This window comes from Ranitomeya variabilis, chromosome 7 (assembly GCF_051348905.1).
Source record: "Ranitomeya variabilis isolate aRanVar5 chromosome 7, aRanVar5.hap1, whole genome shotgun sequence".
NCBI lineage: Eukaryota > Metazoa > Chordata > Amphibia > Anura > Dendrobatidae > Ranitomeya > Ranitomeya variabilis.
Genome location: NC_135238.1, coordinates 203,520,113 through 203,537,734, shown reverse-complemented (window position 1 = coordinate 203,537,734; position 17,622 = coordinate 203,520,113). Strand labels below are relative to the sequence as shown.

The 17,622-nt window shown below is 46.2% G+C and overlaps 1 protein-coding gene across 6 annotated transcripts in view; it reads right to left on the bottom strand.

Annotated features, from left to right (window-relative positions):
- The window catches only part of LOC143784440 (neurabin-1-like), a 97,781-nt gene that overhangs the window by 28,851 nt on the left and 51,308 nt on the right, over window positions 1-17,622 (bottom strand). For all 6 annotated transcript variants that reach the window (XM_077272687.1, XM_077272686.1, XM_077272689.1 and 3 more), the window contains exons 6-10: window positions 13,280-13,409; window positions 4,018-4,164; window positions 2,850-2,903; window positions 1,903-2,132; window positions 1,281-1,377 (exon numbers count right to left, since the gene is read on the bottom strand). In XM_077272687.1, the coding sequence (XP_077128802.1) occupies window positions 1,281-1,377; window positions 1,903-2,132; window positions 2,850-2,903; window positions 4,018-4,164; window positions 13,280-13,409 (658 nt within the window). The remainder of the gene's footprint in view (window positions 1-1,280; window positions 1,378-1,902; window positions 2,133-2,849; window positions 2,904-4,017; window positions 4,165-13,279; window positions 13,410-17,622) is intronic.

The window sequence follows — 17,622 nt, the reverse complement described above, 5'->3', positions numbered from 1 at the left end:
ATTTTTTCTTCTGAAATCATTAATTTGCTTAAAGTGAATGTCAACTTTCAATAAGCATGTTTCTTATAACAACTTTTTTTTTTTTTCTCAGCAGAATAGCGCTGCTTTCTTTCCCCCCGATACAAAGCTCCAAATCCTCTGCACACACAGGAGTTAAATAATACACTTCTGTCTTGTCAGAAATCAGCCTGAGCTCCCTCTAGTGGCAGCTGAAGATAAAGAGAACTTTACTAATCATGTGAGTGATTTGGAGCGCTGTATTAAAAAAAAAATTGTTTTACTCTGATTACAAATAGTATTAAAGAGGTTGTTTACCTTTTGGGACTTTTTTTTTTTTTTTTTTTTTTTTTTTACTTAAATACATGCATTTGAGGGCTAATAAAAAAAATAATAATTTGGAATCGGACTTCATTAAAAATTGTACACAGTTTTTCTCTTTACAGGCTCTATTTCCCGGCACATTCAACTTTGATGTGATCTGTGGACATAAAGCAGCTAAAAAGAGACAGATCAAAGAGTTATAAATTCACCCATTGGGCCGTCGGAATGAATTCACCAACAGATTCTCAGCTGACTCATTCTGCAGCCAGCAATAGTCAGTGCCACAAAGAGGCTATAGAAGGAAAAAGAATGCACGATTTATAATGAAACAGTTGAAATTTTTTTTTGCCCAATTAAATGCATTTAAACGGTGTCTGTCAGTAGGATCTACCATCCTAAGCAGTCCGTACAGGCATGTAGGTAATAGAAAGTTAAAATAAAATGATCTCTTGATATTTGCGATACAATGTTTTACTCTAAAGAAATCCACATTTTTCATAATATGTAAATGAGCTGTTAAGATCTATGGGCCGGACATAGATCTCCCCGAGAGTCTGCCTCCAGACCTTATATTACATAACAAGTAGCTTTACCAGTGTGAGACATGTAACGGCTGACAGTCTGCTCTCCTGATCTCACACTAGTAATGCCTCCTTTCATTTAAAATAATCCCTGGAAGCAGATTCTCAGTGAGATCTATATCTGGCCCATAGATCTTAAACAGCTCATTAACATATTAAGAACAATGTGAATTTTTCGGAAATAAGACGTCGGATCGCAAGTGTCAAAGTATCATTTTATTCAGTTTCCTGAAGGTTAACCCCACTACAGATTCCTTTTAAGAAAAAAAAAAAAAAAAAAAATCAAGAAATTAACAAGCATAGAAATTATAAAATTATAAGGTTGGATATTAACATTAGGAAGCTCGTATTCAGCTACAATAGGTATACGTGTTATACCCGTGCATATAGAAGATCCATTTGTTCATTATGTTTTCTGTCCTTTTGCTTCAAAAGCTCCTTCTGTTCCAGCTCTTTCTTCTCAAATTCTATTTCCCTATAGATAAAAAGGAAATAATGTTACAGTTTCCAGTTACAAGGGAACCATAAAGAAGACAGATTATAAGTAGAGAGCAAAAGAGCGGCAGCAAGCAAAAGAGCGGGCGCAAAAGAGGGGCAGCAAGCAAAAGAGCGGGAGCAAAAGAGGGGCAGCAAGCAAAAGAGCGAGAGCAAAAGAGGGGCAGCAAGCAAAAGAGCGGGAGCAAAAGAGCGGCAGCAAGCAAAAGAGCGGCAGCAAGCAAAAGAGCGGCAGCAAGCAAAAGAGCGGCAGCAAGCAAAAGAGCGGCAGCAAGCAAAAGAGCGGCAGCAAGCAAAAGAGCGGCAGCAAGCAAAAGAGCGTCAGCAAGCAAAAGAGCGTCAGCAAGCAAAAGAGCGTCAGCAAGCAAAAGAGCGGTTTGGGTTCATGTTCAAGTTTGGGTAATGCTTTGGTACCAAAATCGAACTCTGGACACAAAGAGTGACGGGTCCACTCTTATTTATGAAATTAATTAAAAAAAAAAAAAAAAAGGGGAACACAACCTACTTTATCTGGTAATCCTTCAGTAATTTCTTGGCCTTGGTGTATTTCTTCTCCAGGGTATCATACTGTTCCTGGGTTTCTTTCAGATGTTCATTTACGGTCTTACACAGCGCCTGAGCCTCCAACCAATAAGTCTCCAGCTTCTTAATTTTTTCCTTGTTTTCTTCAACAGACTGTTGGTACTTTATTCGGTTTGTTTCCCAGTCCAGCTTCTCATTTTCTGCAGTTTTGATCTTTAAAAGAATAGATATCACTTGTGATATTTTAGTTTTATTATTAAAATCAGGTAGATTAAAAAAAAAAATAAAATTGTGCCCAGTGAAAAGTAGTGATTGATGGACCAGCAAGCATGTGATACCTAGTCCTGCACTGATCAGCTCCTCCTGCTGATTAAACACTGATTGTATTTAAACTACAGCACACAGCCTAATAAGTGACACATCCCTGGAATAAAAGTTTCTGACCCTGGAATCAGGTGTCGTGTAGATAGGATATCAGTTTCTGACTTCTTGTGAACTACAGAATGACAAATTATTAAATCCCCCCACCCCCACTCATCCCAGCTCTGCTTCCTTTTCTCATTATCGGGGGGGAACTATAACAGAGGTGAAGAAGGACCCAAGATGTCAGATATATGGTGCTCAAAATAAACAGACATAGCCTCAGTGCTATGCTATTGCTCAATAATAGCCTATATGTGGATCAAATGCAAAAAAAAAAAAAAAAAAGCAGTATGATAAGAACAAGTCAAATGCCCAGTATAATACACCGGCCATCTGACAGTCACACTCAGGCTTCCCATTTCTGCTCCACTCTTATATAAGCGTTATACACCGGGAACACATCCCAATAAAATATAGATATCTTAAAAGCAAGAAGTGACAAGAAAATTGGAGCAGATCTGTGAAGTTTGCATGAATGCATGCTAAAACCCAGCACTGCGGACTCACCCGGTCTTTCAGCTGGTTGACTTCAGCAGTAGTGACAGCGTGCTTTAGCTGAAGCTAAGTAGAAGGGGGGGAAGAAAAAAAAAACCACAGACATCCTAGTTAGTAAAACACAAAATACTACATCATTAGCCTTTGTATACCGATGCGATAAAACCTCTAGTGTAAAGGTCACACTCAGATGGCAAATTAATTGACATTTTAGTTGTGAATTCTGCACCAAAAACCGAAAGAATATTTTAGCACAATGATCGTGAATGAGGTTGTGAAATCCACACAAATATTTAAAAGCCTTTAAAGGGGTTGTCCGGCCTTGGGATACAAGTCTGCAGTCAGCGCTGAGAGTGGGCGGTCATGTGACCACAAGCATGTGACTGGCTTACTCCCGGCCACAATCAGACTAGACTGTGTCCAGCCTCACTCAAGTCTAGTCAGCATGTCACTGCATGTATGCAAATCCCATACTTGTGGTTACGCGTCAGTTGCTGGCACTGGAGAATCCTCACAGTGTGCGTGCTGCGAGGAATCTCAAGTTTGCAGTCACGTAGATTGACTGCAGACGACTTGTAGCCTAAGGCCGGACAACCCCTTTAAGACCATAAGGTTAAAAAAAGGGATATTCCTTTGTTGCAGATTAATGGCATTATTAAAGGATATGCAATAAATGTATGATACATTCAGGCCTCCCCCCGCCTACTTGGTAATTTTTAGAGCTGTAGAGAAATCCGCGCATGAGTGGTTACCTCTCCACTGACAACAGTGCACGGCAGGCCCCGTTCTCAAGATGCCTGGGTGGTTTTGGTAGCGGGACGCCCATATGTCATACATTTATAGCATTTATCCTATGGCAAGATTCCTTTATGGGATTGTACACAGGACTGATGGGAGTAATAAAGTATCTGCTCTGTGTTGGAGAACTTCTTGCAATCAATAATGAAAATGGATGCTATGTTATCTGTGAGCAAAGAACACCAAATTCTTGCATCACATTGGAATAGCTTATATCTATGGGATACATTAGGAATCTATTCCATACACATCCTACTGTTCTGCAATGTTGTTAACAGTTTAAGGAAATGACATAAAATGCACCCAGGTCCCATAACATTATTGCCATATGTAACATACAAATACTGAGTGAGGTAGGGCTAACACATCAGCAGCACTCTACCTCTTTAAATTTGAGTGCCAGCTGAGAGGCGTCCATATCTGCAGGAAAACTTATATCTTCACTTTCTGACAACTCAAAAACTTCCACAGAATTTCCATGGAGATGCGACTCTAGATTGTCCTCATCATCCTCATCGAAATCTTCTTCCTGCCGGAAAAAAAAAAAAATTCCACAGGTTTGCCAAGAATTCTACATTTGTAAACTTACAAATGGATTAAAACAGATGTCCTGCACATGTAAAAACCATCAGAAGAATACAGGACTACAATACTAAGGGCCACAGGGTACAGAATTCAGTTATTCTATTCTTATCTCCAAATGCACGTAAATCACCTTAAAGTGGATCTGTCACCAGAATATATGGTATGGGGACAGTTCTGTCCTGTTAGCCAAAATGGCACAAAAAAACTAAAAATAAATATATATATATATATATATATATATATATATATATATACACACACACATATATATATATATATATATATATATATATATATATATATATATATATATATATATATATATATATATATATATATATATATATATATATACACACACACATATATATATATATATATATATATATATATATATATATATATACACATATACACATACACGCGCGCACACACACACATATAGCAGCAATCACAAAATACACCAGAAGTAAATGTATAGGGGACTATCCACACAGTGTTCGATTTGCTGCTTTGGGTGAATAAACAGCAGTCATCTGCTACTAATCAGCACTGAGAGGTTCCCTCATGAATACAATGAACTCATAACTGAGTGTCCAGTATTTTCTACAATTGTTAATATTAGCCAAAGGATAAGGAGATTTTTGTGTACTCACCGTAAAATCTTTTTCTCCGAGTCATCATTGGGGGACACAGGACGAATGGGTGTTATGCTGCTGCCACCAGGAGGACACTAAGTTAAACACACACAAAAGATTAACTCCTCCCCTGCAGTATACACCCACAGGCTGGACAATCCAGAGCCAGTTCGGTAACAAAGCAGTAGGAGTAAACCAGTAAACAAACAGAAAACAAGTCATAGTCAAAACACAGACTGAAAAGAACAATTGAGCCAACTAGGCTAACAGGGAGGGTGCTGTGTCCCCCAATGATGACTCGGAGAAAAAGATTTTACGGTGAGTACACAAAAATCTCCTTTTCTCCTATGTATCATTGGGGGACACAGGACGAATGGGACGTCCCAAAGCAGTCCCTGGGTGGGTCACCAGAAGTTATAAATGCTGTGCGAGCCTACAAACTACGGATGAGACACCGCCGCTTGTAGGATCCGCCTACCGACGGAAGCGTCTGCCGAAGCCTGAAAGTGCACATGGTAGTGTTTCGTGAACGTATGTAGACTGGACCATGTAGCAGCCTTGCAGACCTGTGCTGCCGATGCCTGGTGCCGGATGGCCCAGGACGCGCCGACTGACCGGGTAGAATGAGCCTTGATCCCCGGAGGTGCGGCGTGACCCTTGACACGGTAGGACTCTTGGATGGCGGAACGAATCCACTTGGCAATGGAGGCCTTGGAAGCGGGTAGTCCCTTCCGTGGCCCCTCCGGAAGAACGAACAAGGCGTCTGACTTACGGAGAGACGCCGTCCTGGAGACGTAACGTCTGAGACCCCTCACTAAGTCCAGAGTGTGGAGCGCCCTTTCCGTGCGGTGGGAAGGAGCAGGGCACAGTGAGGGAAGGACAATCTCCTCATTAAGATGGAAGGAGGAAACAACCTTCGGAAGAAAAGTCGGACATGTCCGCAGAACCACCTTGTCCTGGTGGAACACGAGGAAAGGAGGTCGGCACGACAGAGCTGCCAGCTCAGAGACACGTCTAATAGACGTGACAGCCACGAGGAAAGCAATCTTCCAAGACAAGAACAGCAAAGACACTTCATGCAAGGGCTCAAAGGGGGGCTCTTGAAGAGCACAGAGAACTAGATTCAGGTCCCATGGTTCCAAGGGCATCCTATAAGGCGGAACCATATGAGAAACACCCTGGATGAAGGTCTTGACCTGCAATCTGTTTGCAATCTTTCTCTGAAAAAGAACCGAGAGAGCAGAAATTTGGCCCTTAAGAGAGCTGAGAGCAAGACCCAAGTCTACGCCTGATTGGAGGAATTCCAAAATGTGAGGGATAGAAAAGCGGAGGGGAAAACGTCCCCGCTTCCTGCACCAGGCGAAGTATGCCTTCCAGGCGCGGTGGTAGATGCGCATAGAAGAAGGCTTGCGTGCGCGGAGCATGGTAGATATCACCGTCTGGGGCAACCCCTTCTGCCTCAGTACCCAGGACTCAACGGCCACACCGTTAAACACAGGGCCTCTGAGTTCGGGTGGTAAATGGGCCCTTGAGACAGGAGGTCTGCGCGACTCGGCAGCCTCCAAGGTACGTCTGAGACCAGTTGAACCATCTCGGCATACCAAGTCCTGCGCGGCCAGTCCGGAGCGATGAGAATTACTGGGATCCGTTCTGCCTTGATCTTCCTGATCACCTTTGTCAGAAGAGGAATTGGGGGAAAGATGTATGGGAGTCTGAAACCCTGCCATGAGAGGACGAGAGCGTCGGCTCCGAAGGCTGAGGGGTCGTGGGACCTGGCCATGAAGACGGGAACCTGGCAATTGAGGCGAGATGCCATTAGGTCCACGTCCGGGGTCCCCCATCGAGAACATATCTGGCGAAAGATTGCGGGGTGGAGAGACCACTCTCCGGGATCGAGGCTGTGGCGACTGAGAAAGTCCGCTTCCCAGTTTTCCACGCCTGGGATGAAAACTGCTGATAGTATGGAATGATGTGACTCGGCCCAGCGGAGAATTAGCGTCACCTCGACCATGGCCGCCTTGCTGCGAGTGCCCCCTTGGCGGTTGATGTAGGCTACCGCAGTGGCGTTGTCGGACTGGACTCTGACCGCACGGCCGGAGAGGAACGGCTGAAAATGATGGAGAGCCAGTCTGATTGCCCGAATCTCTAGGATATTGATGGGCAGCTGGGACTCCTGCGGAGACCAGCGACCCTGCGTCGAGTGGCGCTGGAACACTGCACCCCAGCCGAAGAGACTGGCGTCCGTTGTGACAACCAGCCAGTGCACCGGAAGGAAAGACTTCCCCCGAGTCAGAGAGGACCTCTTGGTCCACCACCTGAGGGACTGTCTGACTGGGCGAGAGAGAAGGAGACGGCGGTCGAGCGAGGCGGGATTCCTGTCCCATACTGCCAGAATGGCGTGTTGTAAGGGACGGAGGTGAAAAACCGCAAAGGGCACTGCCTCCATTGCCGCCACCATCCTGCCGAGTACCCTCATGGAGAAGCGCAGGGAGTGAGAGCGAGGTTGAGTAAGCTTCCGGACTTCTCTCTGTAGAGTGGATACCTTCTCCGGAGGCAAAAGTACTAGACCCTGAGAGGAGTCTAAGATCATTCCCAGGTAGGATATGGTTTGGGCCGGGACTGGGGAAGATTTTTTGAAATTGATTTTCCAGCCCAGACGCAAAAAGGTATCTATAGTGACGTCTACCGCTTCTGCACAGGACCGGAAAGAGGGGCCTTTTATGAGAATGTCGTCCAAGTAGGGCAACACCACTATGCCTCGAGCATGTAGAATGGCCACGGCAGCTGCCGTGACCTTGGTGAACACCCGAGGAGCAGTGGCCAGCCCGAAAGGTAGGGCGACAAACTGAAAGTGGTGCCCCTGGACCGCGAAGCGGAGGAAGCGCTGATGAGACGGTAGAATGGGGATGTGCAGGTAAGCGTCTTGAACATCTAGAGATGCAAGAAACTCGCCCTCCTCCAGAGAGGCAATTACCGAGCGGAGGGACTCCATACGGAATTGACGTACACGGACGTACTTGTTGAGGAGCTTGAGGTCCAATATTGGACGTACTGAGCCGTCCTTCTTTGGTACAATGAAAAGATTGGAATAGAAACCTTGGTACCTCTCGTTCTGAGGTACCGGGATGATGACCCCGTCTTCCCATAGCGATCTTATGGCCTGAAAATACTGACGGACCCTTGCTCTGGGAGGAGGGGACTGGAAGAAACGAGATGGGGGAAGAGAGACAAACTCGATCTTGTAACCGAAGGATACCAGTTCGCGGACCCATCGGTCGGGAACTACCGAGAGCCACGCGTCCCGAAAGAAGAGTAGGCGGCCGCCAACTCTGTCGGTGTCCTTTGGCGTCTGCCAAGAGTCATTGAGGTGGGGACCTGTTAGGTCTGGGCCCCCTGGATCCCTGTTGTCTGGGTCTGCCTCTCCAAGAGGGAGAAGGTTTGTAAGAGGGCTGGGAGGTTCTGTCCTTGCGCTGACCTCTCCCGGCGCCGGGTGGCGCGGAGGAAGGATTGGACCAATTGGAGCCGAAACGGAAATATCGACCTCGGCCCTGTTGGTTGCGAAAGGGGCGAAAAGTCCGTTGCTGGGGAAGGAATTTGCTCTTTCCCCCTGTGGAGTCTGCAATTATTTTATCTAGTTTGTCCCCAAAAAGGCGTTCGCCCTGGTATGGAAGGGACGTGAGAGATTTTTTGGATCCTGAGTCCGCTTTCCAGTCCCTGAGCCAAAGGGACCTGCGGATCGTGACAGCATTGGCCGCTGCCTGTGAGGCACAGTTGGCCGCGTCTAAGGATGCGGAAACTACAAAGTCCCCCGCTCTGGCAATCTGAGTGGCCAGGTGAGAAACCTCGGGGGGTAAATCGGCGTGTAGTGCTGTAGAGGCTAAAGACTCGGCCCAATGGGTCATGGCTTTTGCAACCCATGTGGCGGCAAAAGAAGGGAAGAGAGAAGCCGAGGAAGCTTCAAAAGCCGAGCGAGCCATCTGATCAATTTGTCTATCAGTGGGATGCTTGATGGACGCGCCCTCGGAGGAGGATAGAACCGCCTTGGTGGCTAGCCGCGATACTGGCGGGTCCACGGAGGGTGACTGAGACCACTCCTTAGCAAGGTCCTGAGCAAACGGATACTTCGATAGCATAGCCTTCTGACCTGAGAAGCGTTTATCCGGACGGACTCTGTGGAGATCGACAATGTCCTTGAATTGAGGATGCGTAGGAAAAAATCTATGAGCCTTTGTGGTTCGCCCGAATGACACGGGATGAACCGCCTTGGACGGGGTTTCCTCCTCTAACTGTAGCGTCTGACTTACAGAGTCTATGAGAGAATCTAAGGTCTCTTGGTCGTGACGATACTCTGGGGAACAGGACACGCTGGATGCGTCGTCCAGAAAAGATTCCCTGCTATGAGTCGGGGATGAGTGGCGAGAGACTTCGCTCTCTGATCCGGAGGGCTGATCACGGACCGGAGATATTACCCTGGACCTCTTTTTAGATGAGTGAGGGCTTCTGGAAGCGGTACGACCTCTAGGCCGAGAGGGGTTCTTAGGCCGCGTTACATCATCCGTGGAAGCGCCCTGGGTAAGGGATGGGTCACGGAGGGACTGTATCGTCCTTTCCAAGGATGCCACAGATCGAGCAAGGGAGGACGCCCATGCGGGGGTACTAGGCTCACTACATTCCGGGTCAGAGGCCGGAGTATCCTGTGCCGCAGACATTTCGCAGGCGGAGCACAGCGGGGTAGTGTGACCTCGGGGCAGAGATACCTTGCAGGAGGTGCACACAGCAAAAATAACAGAGTGGGTCTTTCCAGTCCGTTTTTGCCTAGACTGTGACATATTTGTGAAGTGAGCGTACTGGCAGGGGAAGAGAAAATCCTACTGAGTGCGTCTCACCAGGTTCTGCGGTGTTTGGCAGGGAGATCCTGAAGTCCCGTGCGCTGTGGTGCTGCAGAGCCGCCAGCGCACTTCCTGGTCCAAGATGGCCGCCGAGATGTGAGAAGGGCGCTTCTCGGGAACGAGAAGCGCCCAGAGAGAGAGAGAGAGAGAGGGGGGCGTGTCGTGGGCGGGCGGTGAATTCCCTGCTATGCGCGTCGGAACGCTGCCATTGCCACCGCCCTCCTGCTGTATGAGGGTGGAGTCCGGCCCAGGGCCGGTAAACTGTGCCACCGCCCTAACAGAGCGCCGGATCGCCCGCCATGCCTCCGTTATAAGCTGCCCCGCGGCTGCAGCGCCGCATTAGAGGGAGGATAAGGGCTCCCTGAACGGGCGGTCCCCTGTCAGCTGGTCGGCCCCCGCACTTACCTTGTGCGATGGGGCCGATGCTCCATCCACCTTCACCTTAGTAGGGAGAGGGTGGAGAGCTTCTGCCGCCGTGCAACATCCGCTATGTTCAGTGGTGATGCAGTGGACGGCTGCACGGACGCCATGACATTCTGTCCGGCTGTGCCCTGGCTCCAGGAGACTTAGGTGGATGATTAGTCCCCGTGGTCGCCTGAAAGGGAGGGAGGGAGATCGGAACGCTAAGGAACCGTCGCCACACTGGAAAGTGAGCCAGGGCTGGCATCCATCGACGCGGGAAAGGATACAGGAGGAACGCTCCATGTACTTGCCCGTTGTTGGTGCGGGAGAGATCAGAGCTGAAAATTTGCCTGTCGCTCCCTTCCGTTAAAAACAAAAAATTGGTGGGGTCCTGAGGACCCAAGTGCCTCCTGAGACACTAAGTAAGAACTGGCTCTGGATTGTCCAGCCTGTGGGTGTATACTGCAGGGGAGGAGTTAATCTTTTGTGTGTGTTTAACTTAGTGTCCTCCTGGTGGCAGCAGCATAACACCCATTCGTCCTGTGTCCCCCAATGATACGTAGGAGAAACAATGATGTCAGCCTTACATCACCAAGCACAATGCAGAGCGTCGGAGGGAGTGGTGTAAAGCAGCCACCACTGGACTTTGGAGCAGTGGAAACGTGTTAAGTGCAGTGACGGATCACACTTCTTGACCTGACATCTGATGGATGAGTCTGGGTTTGGTGAATGCAACGAGAACGTTACCCGCCTGACTGCAGTGAGCCCGCTGTACAGTTTGGTGTAGGAGGGATATTATTAGGGGGCTTTTTTTCCCAGAAGTCGGTCATGGCTCCTTAGTTCAAGTGAAGTGAAATGTTTCAGCACAAGACGTTTTGGCCAACTGATGTTTACAGCTTTCTGGGAACAGTTTAGGGAAAGCATTTTTCTGTTCCCCATGACTCTCCCCAATGCACAAAGCAAGGTCCATAAAGGCATTGTTGGGTGAATTTGGTATGGAAGAACATGACTGGACAAACAAAGCTTGGGCCTCAATCAAATTGAACCATTGAGGATGAACTGGAACAGAAAACTGTGAGCCTGGCCACTCCACCAACATCAGTGTCTGACCTCACAAATGCTCTTCTGGATGAACAGGCAAAAATTCCCACAGACACCTTCAAAATCTGTTAGAAAACGCACTCCGAAGAGTGCAAGCTTGTGATGAGGGAGCGGCCGCCATATTGGACGGGCATACTAACAGAGATTGGCGTGACTCCATTTTGTCTCCTGGTCACAGGTCTGCAGAGATGAGTGCTCCTGGCCCCCATCTTTTCTCATGAATAAAGTTCCTTTGAGCTTAACTCCATTACCATGCTAAGTGTAGCAGGCAGAAGGTACTTCAAAGCTCAATGAGGAAGCCACACCAGCAGGGGACAAGAAGGTGCCTGGGGGCTTAATTAAAGCACGCATGTCAAGTGGCCACAGGATACACGACTATTATGGCCTTCCAGTCGAACCATCTCCAACATGGAATCGTGAATTATGGATGCATCGTACGAGGTACAGGCTCATAAAAAATATCCCCCTCGCCCTAAAGAAATTTCGCATCTGACAGTGCAACCCCCGAGTCCATGGGAGTTCTGAAACCTGAGATATGGAGATCAGCCTCCCACAGCGACCGAATGGGTCCAGGTTTGATCCCTATACGACTGGCAGAACAAACCTCATGCGCTGGTACCGCCAGGGTACTGATCCGATCATCCTGAGAGAAGTTATCCATTTATTAGATATTGGAATAAATCTTGCAGGGATGCAGAGGGGTGGAGATTGCTAAGCCCACCCAGCTACAGGGGGAGGGACACAGCAGGGTTAAGAGCTGGGACATTTGGAGAGTGGGACACAACAGAAGAAGATGACCATGAACTAAGCAAGAGGGCATATGCCAGCCAGAGGGGAGCAAGCACACGCTTTCTGGGTGCTGCCCGGCAACTAAGTCTTATACCTGTGGACCGCAGAGCTCCCCGGCTTCCACAAGCGACCTTCAACCTGGTAAATTGACCTCCAGCTTTATACCTTTAAGCCTTGTATTATTATTGTTATATTTTACTCTGACTAACTCTTGATATATTTTGACTGTATATTTCTTGTAATTACATAGTGCGCCCTTAAGGCAATTAAATCATAAATTAATTTTGGGTTGATCCTTTTACTCTGATTGCGAATCTTAGAATACCCAGCGTGGGTAACAGGGCAGTCTCCCCGGCAGCCATTTGCTCTAGGTGCAGTTCCCTTATTGACCTGAGAGACAAAGGGGGCGCCGGAGAGCTGTGCCTGTGTAGTGATGTCATGGATTGGTAACGTGGGAGGAACCGGGTTTCCTTCACATTGGTGGCAGCGGTGGGATTCGAACCCACGCCCCCGAAGAGACTGGAGCACTGGACTTTAGAGCAGTGGAAACGTGTTAAGTGCAGTGACGGATCACACTTCTTGACCTGACATCTGATGGATGAGTGTGGGTTTGGTGAATGCAACGAGAGCATTACCCGCCTGACTGCAGCGAGCCCGCTGTACAGTTTGGTGTAGGAGGGATATTATTAGGGGGCTTTTTTTCCCAGAAGTCGGTCATGGCTCCTTAGTTCAAGTGAAGTGAAATGTTTCAGCACAAGACGTTTTGGCCAACTGACGTTTACAGCTTTCTGGGAACAGTTGGGGGAAAGCATTTTTCTGTTCCCTATGACTCTCCCCAATGTACAAAGCAAGGTCCATAAAGGCACTGTTGGGTGAATTTGGTAAGGAAGAACATGACTGGACAAACAAAGCTCGGGCCTCAATGAAATCAAACCATTGGGGATGAACTGAACAGAACAGAAAACAGTGATCCTGGCCACTCCACCATCATCAGTGTGACCTCACAAATGCTCTTCTGGATGAACAGGCAAAAATTCCCACAGACACCTTCAAAATCTGTTAGAAAACGCACTCCGAAGAGTGCAAGCTGTTATAGCTGCAAGAGGAGCCACTCCAATATTAATGTCTACAGATGTAAAATGGAGGTCACAGAAGCTCCTGTAGGTCTAATGTGGAGGTGTCCCCACTACTTTTGTCCATAAAATGCATCATGAGAGGGGGTGACAATGTCTGCCATTACCTGCCCGGTGCTGCCCTCCGAGTACTGCTGGTCATACATCTGCTGCTGACATCTCTCCTGCTCCAGAGTCTCGCTGATGAGGCGAGCCACTTCACTCTGCGCCCCTGGCTTCTCTCTCCCAATGAGGAACCTAAAATTAAAAAGTAGACAATGAAGAAACATAAAACACTTGCTTTCTGGTAGAATCAAAAAAATACTGATGGGTAAGAGGTCTTAAAAAATAAAATAAAAAGTTTTGCCTCGCCAGAGCCACCTTGTCCTTATTCTCTTAGATGGCCTTCATGAATCAGAGCGGGGAACCCCTGGAAGTCGCTTTACGTTCTAGCAAATACTGGACATGACCGAGTATCAGCAGCGTGAGCAGAGAACTGCCGCTTCTTCAAGATGTATAAGAAAAGGACATGAGGGTAAAGTGGAGGAGGACGCTCACATAATCCACAGAGGCAGAGCTGTGGTCCTGGGTTCAAATCCCACCAAGGACCAATATCTGCATGGAGTTTGTATGGGTTTCCTCAGGTTCTCCGGTTTCTTCCATAGACATACTGATTGGGGCTCACAATCTAGATTTTCTATGGGGACAGTGATGATAATGTCTGTAAAGCGCCAAGATGAGGCGGATTTTCTGTGAAATTGCTATGGAATTATATGGAAAGGGTGAAATCCGCGGCAATTCTGTGACAATTCTGCCTTTGATCACATGTCAAACATGTTGATTTGTCAGCGGATCAGCCTGTGCAGTGAGTGTACGTCCTATGTAAGGGGCTTGTGTGTGAATGTGTATTGTATTAGTCATGAGATCAGGTCCCGATCGGTGATATTTGGGAATAAACATTTTCACCCATTTCTAGGGTGCTTTCACACTGCGTTCAGGCACCTGTTCAGTGGCCCATCGGGGCTTACGTCCGAACCCCCACGCAAAATGGCATTTGGATGTAAGCACTGGCGGGGCCATAGACTATAATGTATAACATACGCCCTGCCATGCATCATTTTCGGGTGTATACGCCTACTAAAGACGGACAGTAGGTAGGTGTACACGGCCCAAAAAAAGGCAAGGCAGTGCACACCGTCACCATTACAGTCTATGGCACCGTCAGTGCATGCATGTGGACCCCGTCTAGCGGGGGGGATTTCGGATGTATGCCCCAATGGGGACACAGAACGCCATGTGAAAGCACCCTTAATCAGATCACCGGGGGAGGAATCCAGTGCAGTGGTGCTCAGGGGGCGCTGTAACCCTTTCTGACCCTGGGCAATCACTTCTCTTCACTATAGCCTCCAGAAATAAACAGCAAAAAAACAGCTACTGACAGTAAAGCAGGACGTGAAGACCAGAAACAGCAGTCAGTCTATGCAAAATTGCTTAAAGGGGTGGTCAGTCTTTACGATACATCTTTTGCATGTATGTGGGGCTAAAAATCCTTTTTTGCAATTGGATTTCACTGAAAAATAAATAAATAAATAAATTAAAAAAAAAAAAGTGTTCCACCATTTGGCTTTTACAGGATCATTGTTTCCCTGCACATTTAACTGTGGTCATAAATCAGCTTGGAGGAGCTCATAAGAAGACAAATAAAAAGTTACCATCTCTCCATCAGACAGAACTCTCTGACTGATCCTCAACTCCTATAGCCAGCAATAGACTGTACAACACAGAAGTTGTAGTAGAAGGCAAACAGTGACAATTTTTTAATGAAACAGTAGAAAAAATATTTAAGCCCCAAATACATGTATTTAAGTAAAAATAAAAATTTTTAAAGGAGCTGATTTTTTTTTCCACAAATTACCTTGATATTGGTTGTTGCACGTAAATTAGCTTATCAGTAACTAAAGCTTATTTGTCTTTTTGATGCCTTGTCAAAAAATGGTTACCCTCCTGAATTAGAAACAAAATACACATTTTGTAAAAGCAATGCTATACTGAGTGCAGTAAGTGATGGACAATCTGAGTATTCCAGAGTCTTCCCAGGTTCCACACCGCGGACACACTGCCCAATAATTGACTGCTACAAAGTGCTTCTCGCAAACTAAGCCGCTCAAGACAGATTTCCTAAATCATACTGTAACTTTTAGAAAAGAGGATCAGGCACCATTTGTGCCGACTGAACACAAAGACTATGTGCACATGGAGCTTTCTTCTCTTTTTGGAGAGAGTCGGCTTAAAAAAAAAAAAAAAAAAAATGAAGAAACAAATATTGCTTTAACCCCTTCACCCCCAAGGGTGGTTTGCACGTTAATGACCGGGCCAATTTTTACAATTCTGACCACTGTCCCTTTATGAGGCTATAACTCTGGAACGCTTTGACGGATCTTGGCGATTCTGACATTGTTTTCTCGTGACATATTGTACTTCATGTTAAAGGTAAAATTTATTCGATATAACTTGCGTTTATTTGTGAAAAAAATGGAAATTTGGCGAAAATTTTGAAAATTTTGCAATTTTCCAACTTTGAATTTTTGTGCCCTTAAATCACAGACATATGTCACGCAAAATACTTAATAAGTAACATTTCCCACATGTCTACTTTACATCAGTACAATTTTGGAACCAAAATTTTTTTTTGTGACGGAGTTATAAGGGTTAAAAGTTGACCAGCAATTTCTCATTTTTACAACACCATTTTTTTTTAGGGACCACATCTCATTTGAAGTCATTTTGAGGGGTCTATATGATAGAAAATACTCAAGTGTGACACCATTCTAAAAACTGCACCCCTCAAGGTGCTCAAAACCACATTCAAGAAGTTTATTAACCCTTCAGGTGTTTCACAGGAATTTTTGGAATGTTTAAATAAAAATGAACATTTAACTTTTTTTCACACAAAATTTATTTCAGCTCCAATTTGTTTTATTTTACCAAGGGTAACAGGAGAAAATGGACCCCCAAAGTTGTTGTACAATTTGTCCTGAGTACGATGATACCCCATATGTGGGTGTAAACCATTGTTTAGGCGCATGGCAGAGCTTGGAAGGGAAGGAGCGCCATTTGACTTTTCAATGCAAAATTGACTGGAATTGAGATGGGACGCCATGTTGCGTTTGGAGAGCCCCTGATGTGCCTAAACATTGAAACTCCCTACAAGTGACACCATTTTGGAAAGTAGACCCCCTAAGGAACTTATCTAGATGTGTGGTGAGCACTTTGACCCACCAAGTGCTTCACAGAAGTTTATAATGCAGAGCCGTAAAAATAAAAAATCATATTTTTTCACAAAAATGATCTTTTCGCCCCCAATTTTTTATTTTCCCAAGGGTAAGAGAAGAAATTGGACCCCAAAAAATGTTGTGCAATTTGTCCTGAGTACGCTGATACCCCATATGTGGGTGTAAACCATTGTTTGGGCGCATGGCAGAGCTTGGAAGGGAAGGAGCGCCATTTGACTTTTCAATGCAAAATTGACTGGAATTGAGATGGGACGCCATGTTGCGTTTGGAGAGCCCCTGATGTGCCTAAACATTGAAACTCCCTACAAGTGACACCATTTTGGAAAGTAGACCCCCTAAGGAACTTATCTAGATGTGTGGTGAGCACTTTGACCCACCAAGTGCTTCACAGAAGTTTATAATGCAGAGCCGTAAAAATAAAAAATCATATTTTTTCACAAAAATGATCTTTTCGCCCCCAATTTTTTATTTTCCCAAGGGTAAGAGAAGAAATTGGACCCCAAAAAATGTTGTGCAATTTGTCCTGAGTACGCTGATACCCCATATGTGGGTGTAAACCATTGTTTGGGCGCATGGCAGAGCTTGGAAGGGAAGGAGCGCCATTTGACTTTTCAATGCAAAATTGACTGGAATTGAGATGGGACACCATGTTGCGTTTGGAGAGCCCCTGATGTGCCTAAACATTGAAACTCCCTACAAGTGACACCATTTTGGAAAGTAGACCCCCTAAGGAACTTATCTAGATGTGTGGTGAGCACTTTGACCCACCAAGTGCTTCACAGAAGTTTATAATGCAGAGCCGTAAAAATAAAAAATCATATTTTTTCACAAAAATGATCTTTTCGCCCCCAATTTTTTATTTTCCCAAGGGTAAGAGAAGAAATTGGACCCCAAAAAATGTTGTGCAATTTGTCCTGAGTACGCTGATACCCCATATGTGGGTGTAAACCATTGTTTGGGCGCATGGCAGAGCTTGGAAGGGAAGGAGCGCCATTTGACTTTTCAATGCAAAATTGACTGGAATTGAGATGGGACGCCATGTTGCGTTTGGAGAGCCCCTGATGTGCCTAAACATTGAAACTCCCTACAAGTGACACCATTTTGGAAAGTAGACCCCCTAAGGAACTTATCTAGATGTGTGGTGAGCACTTTGACCCACCAAGTGCTTCACAGAAGTT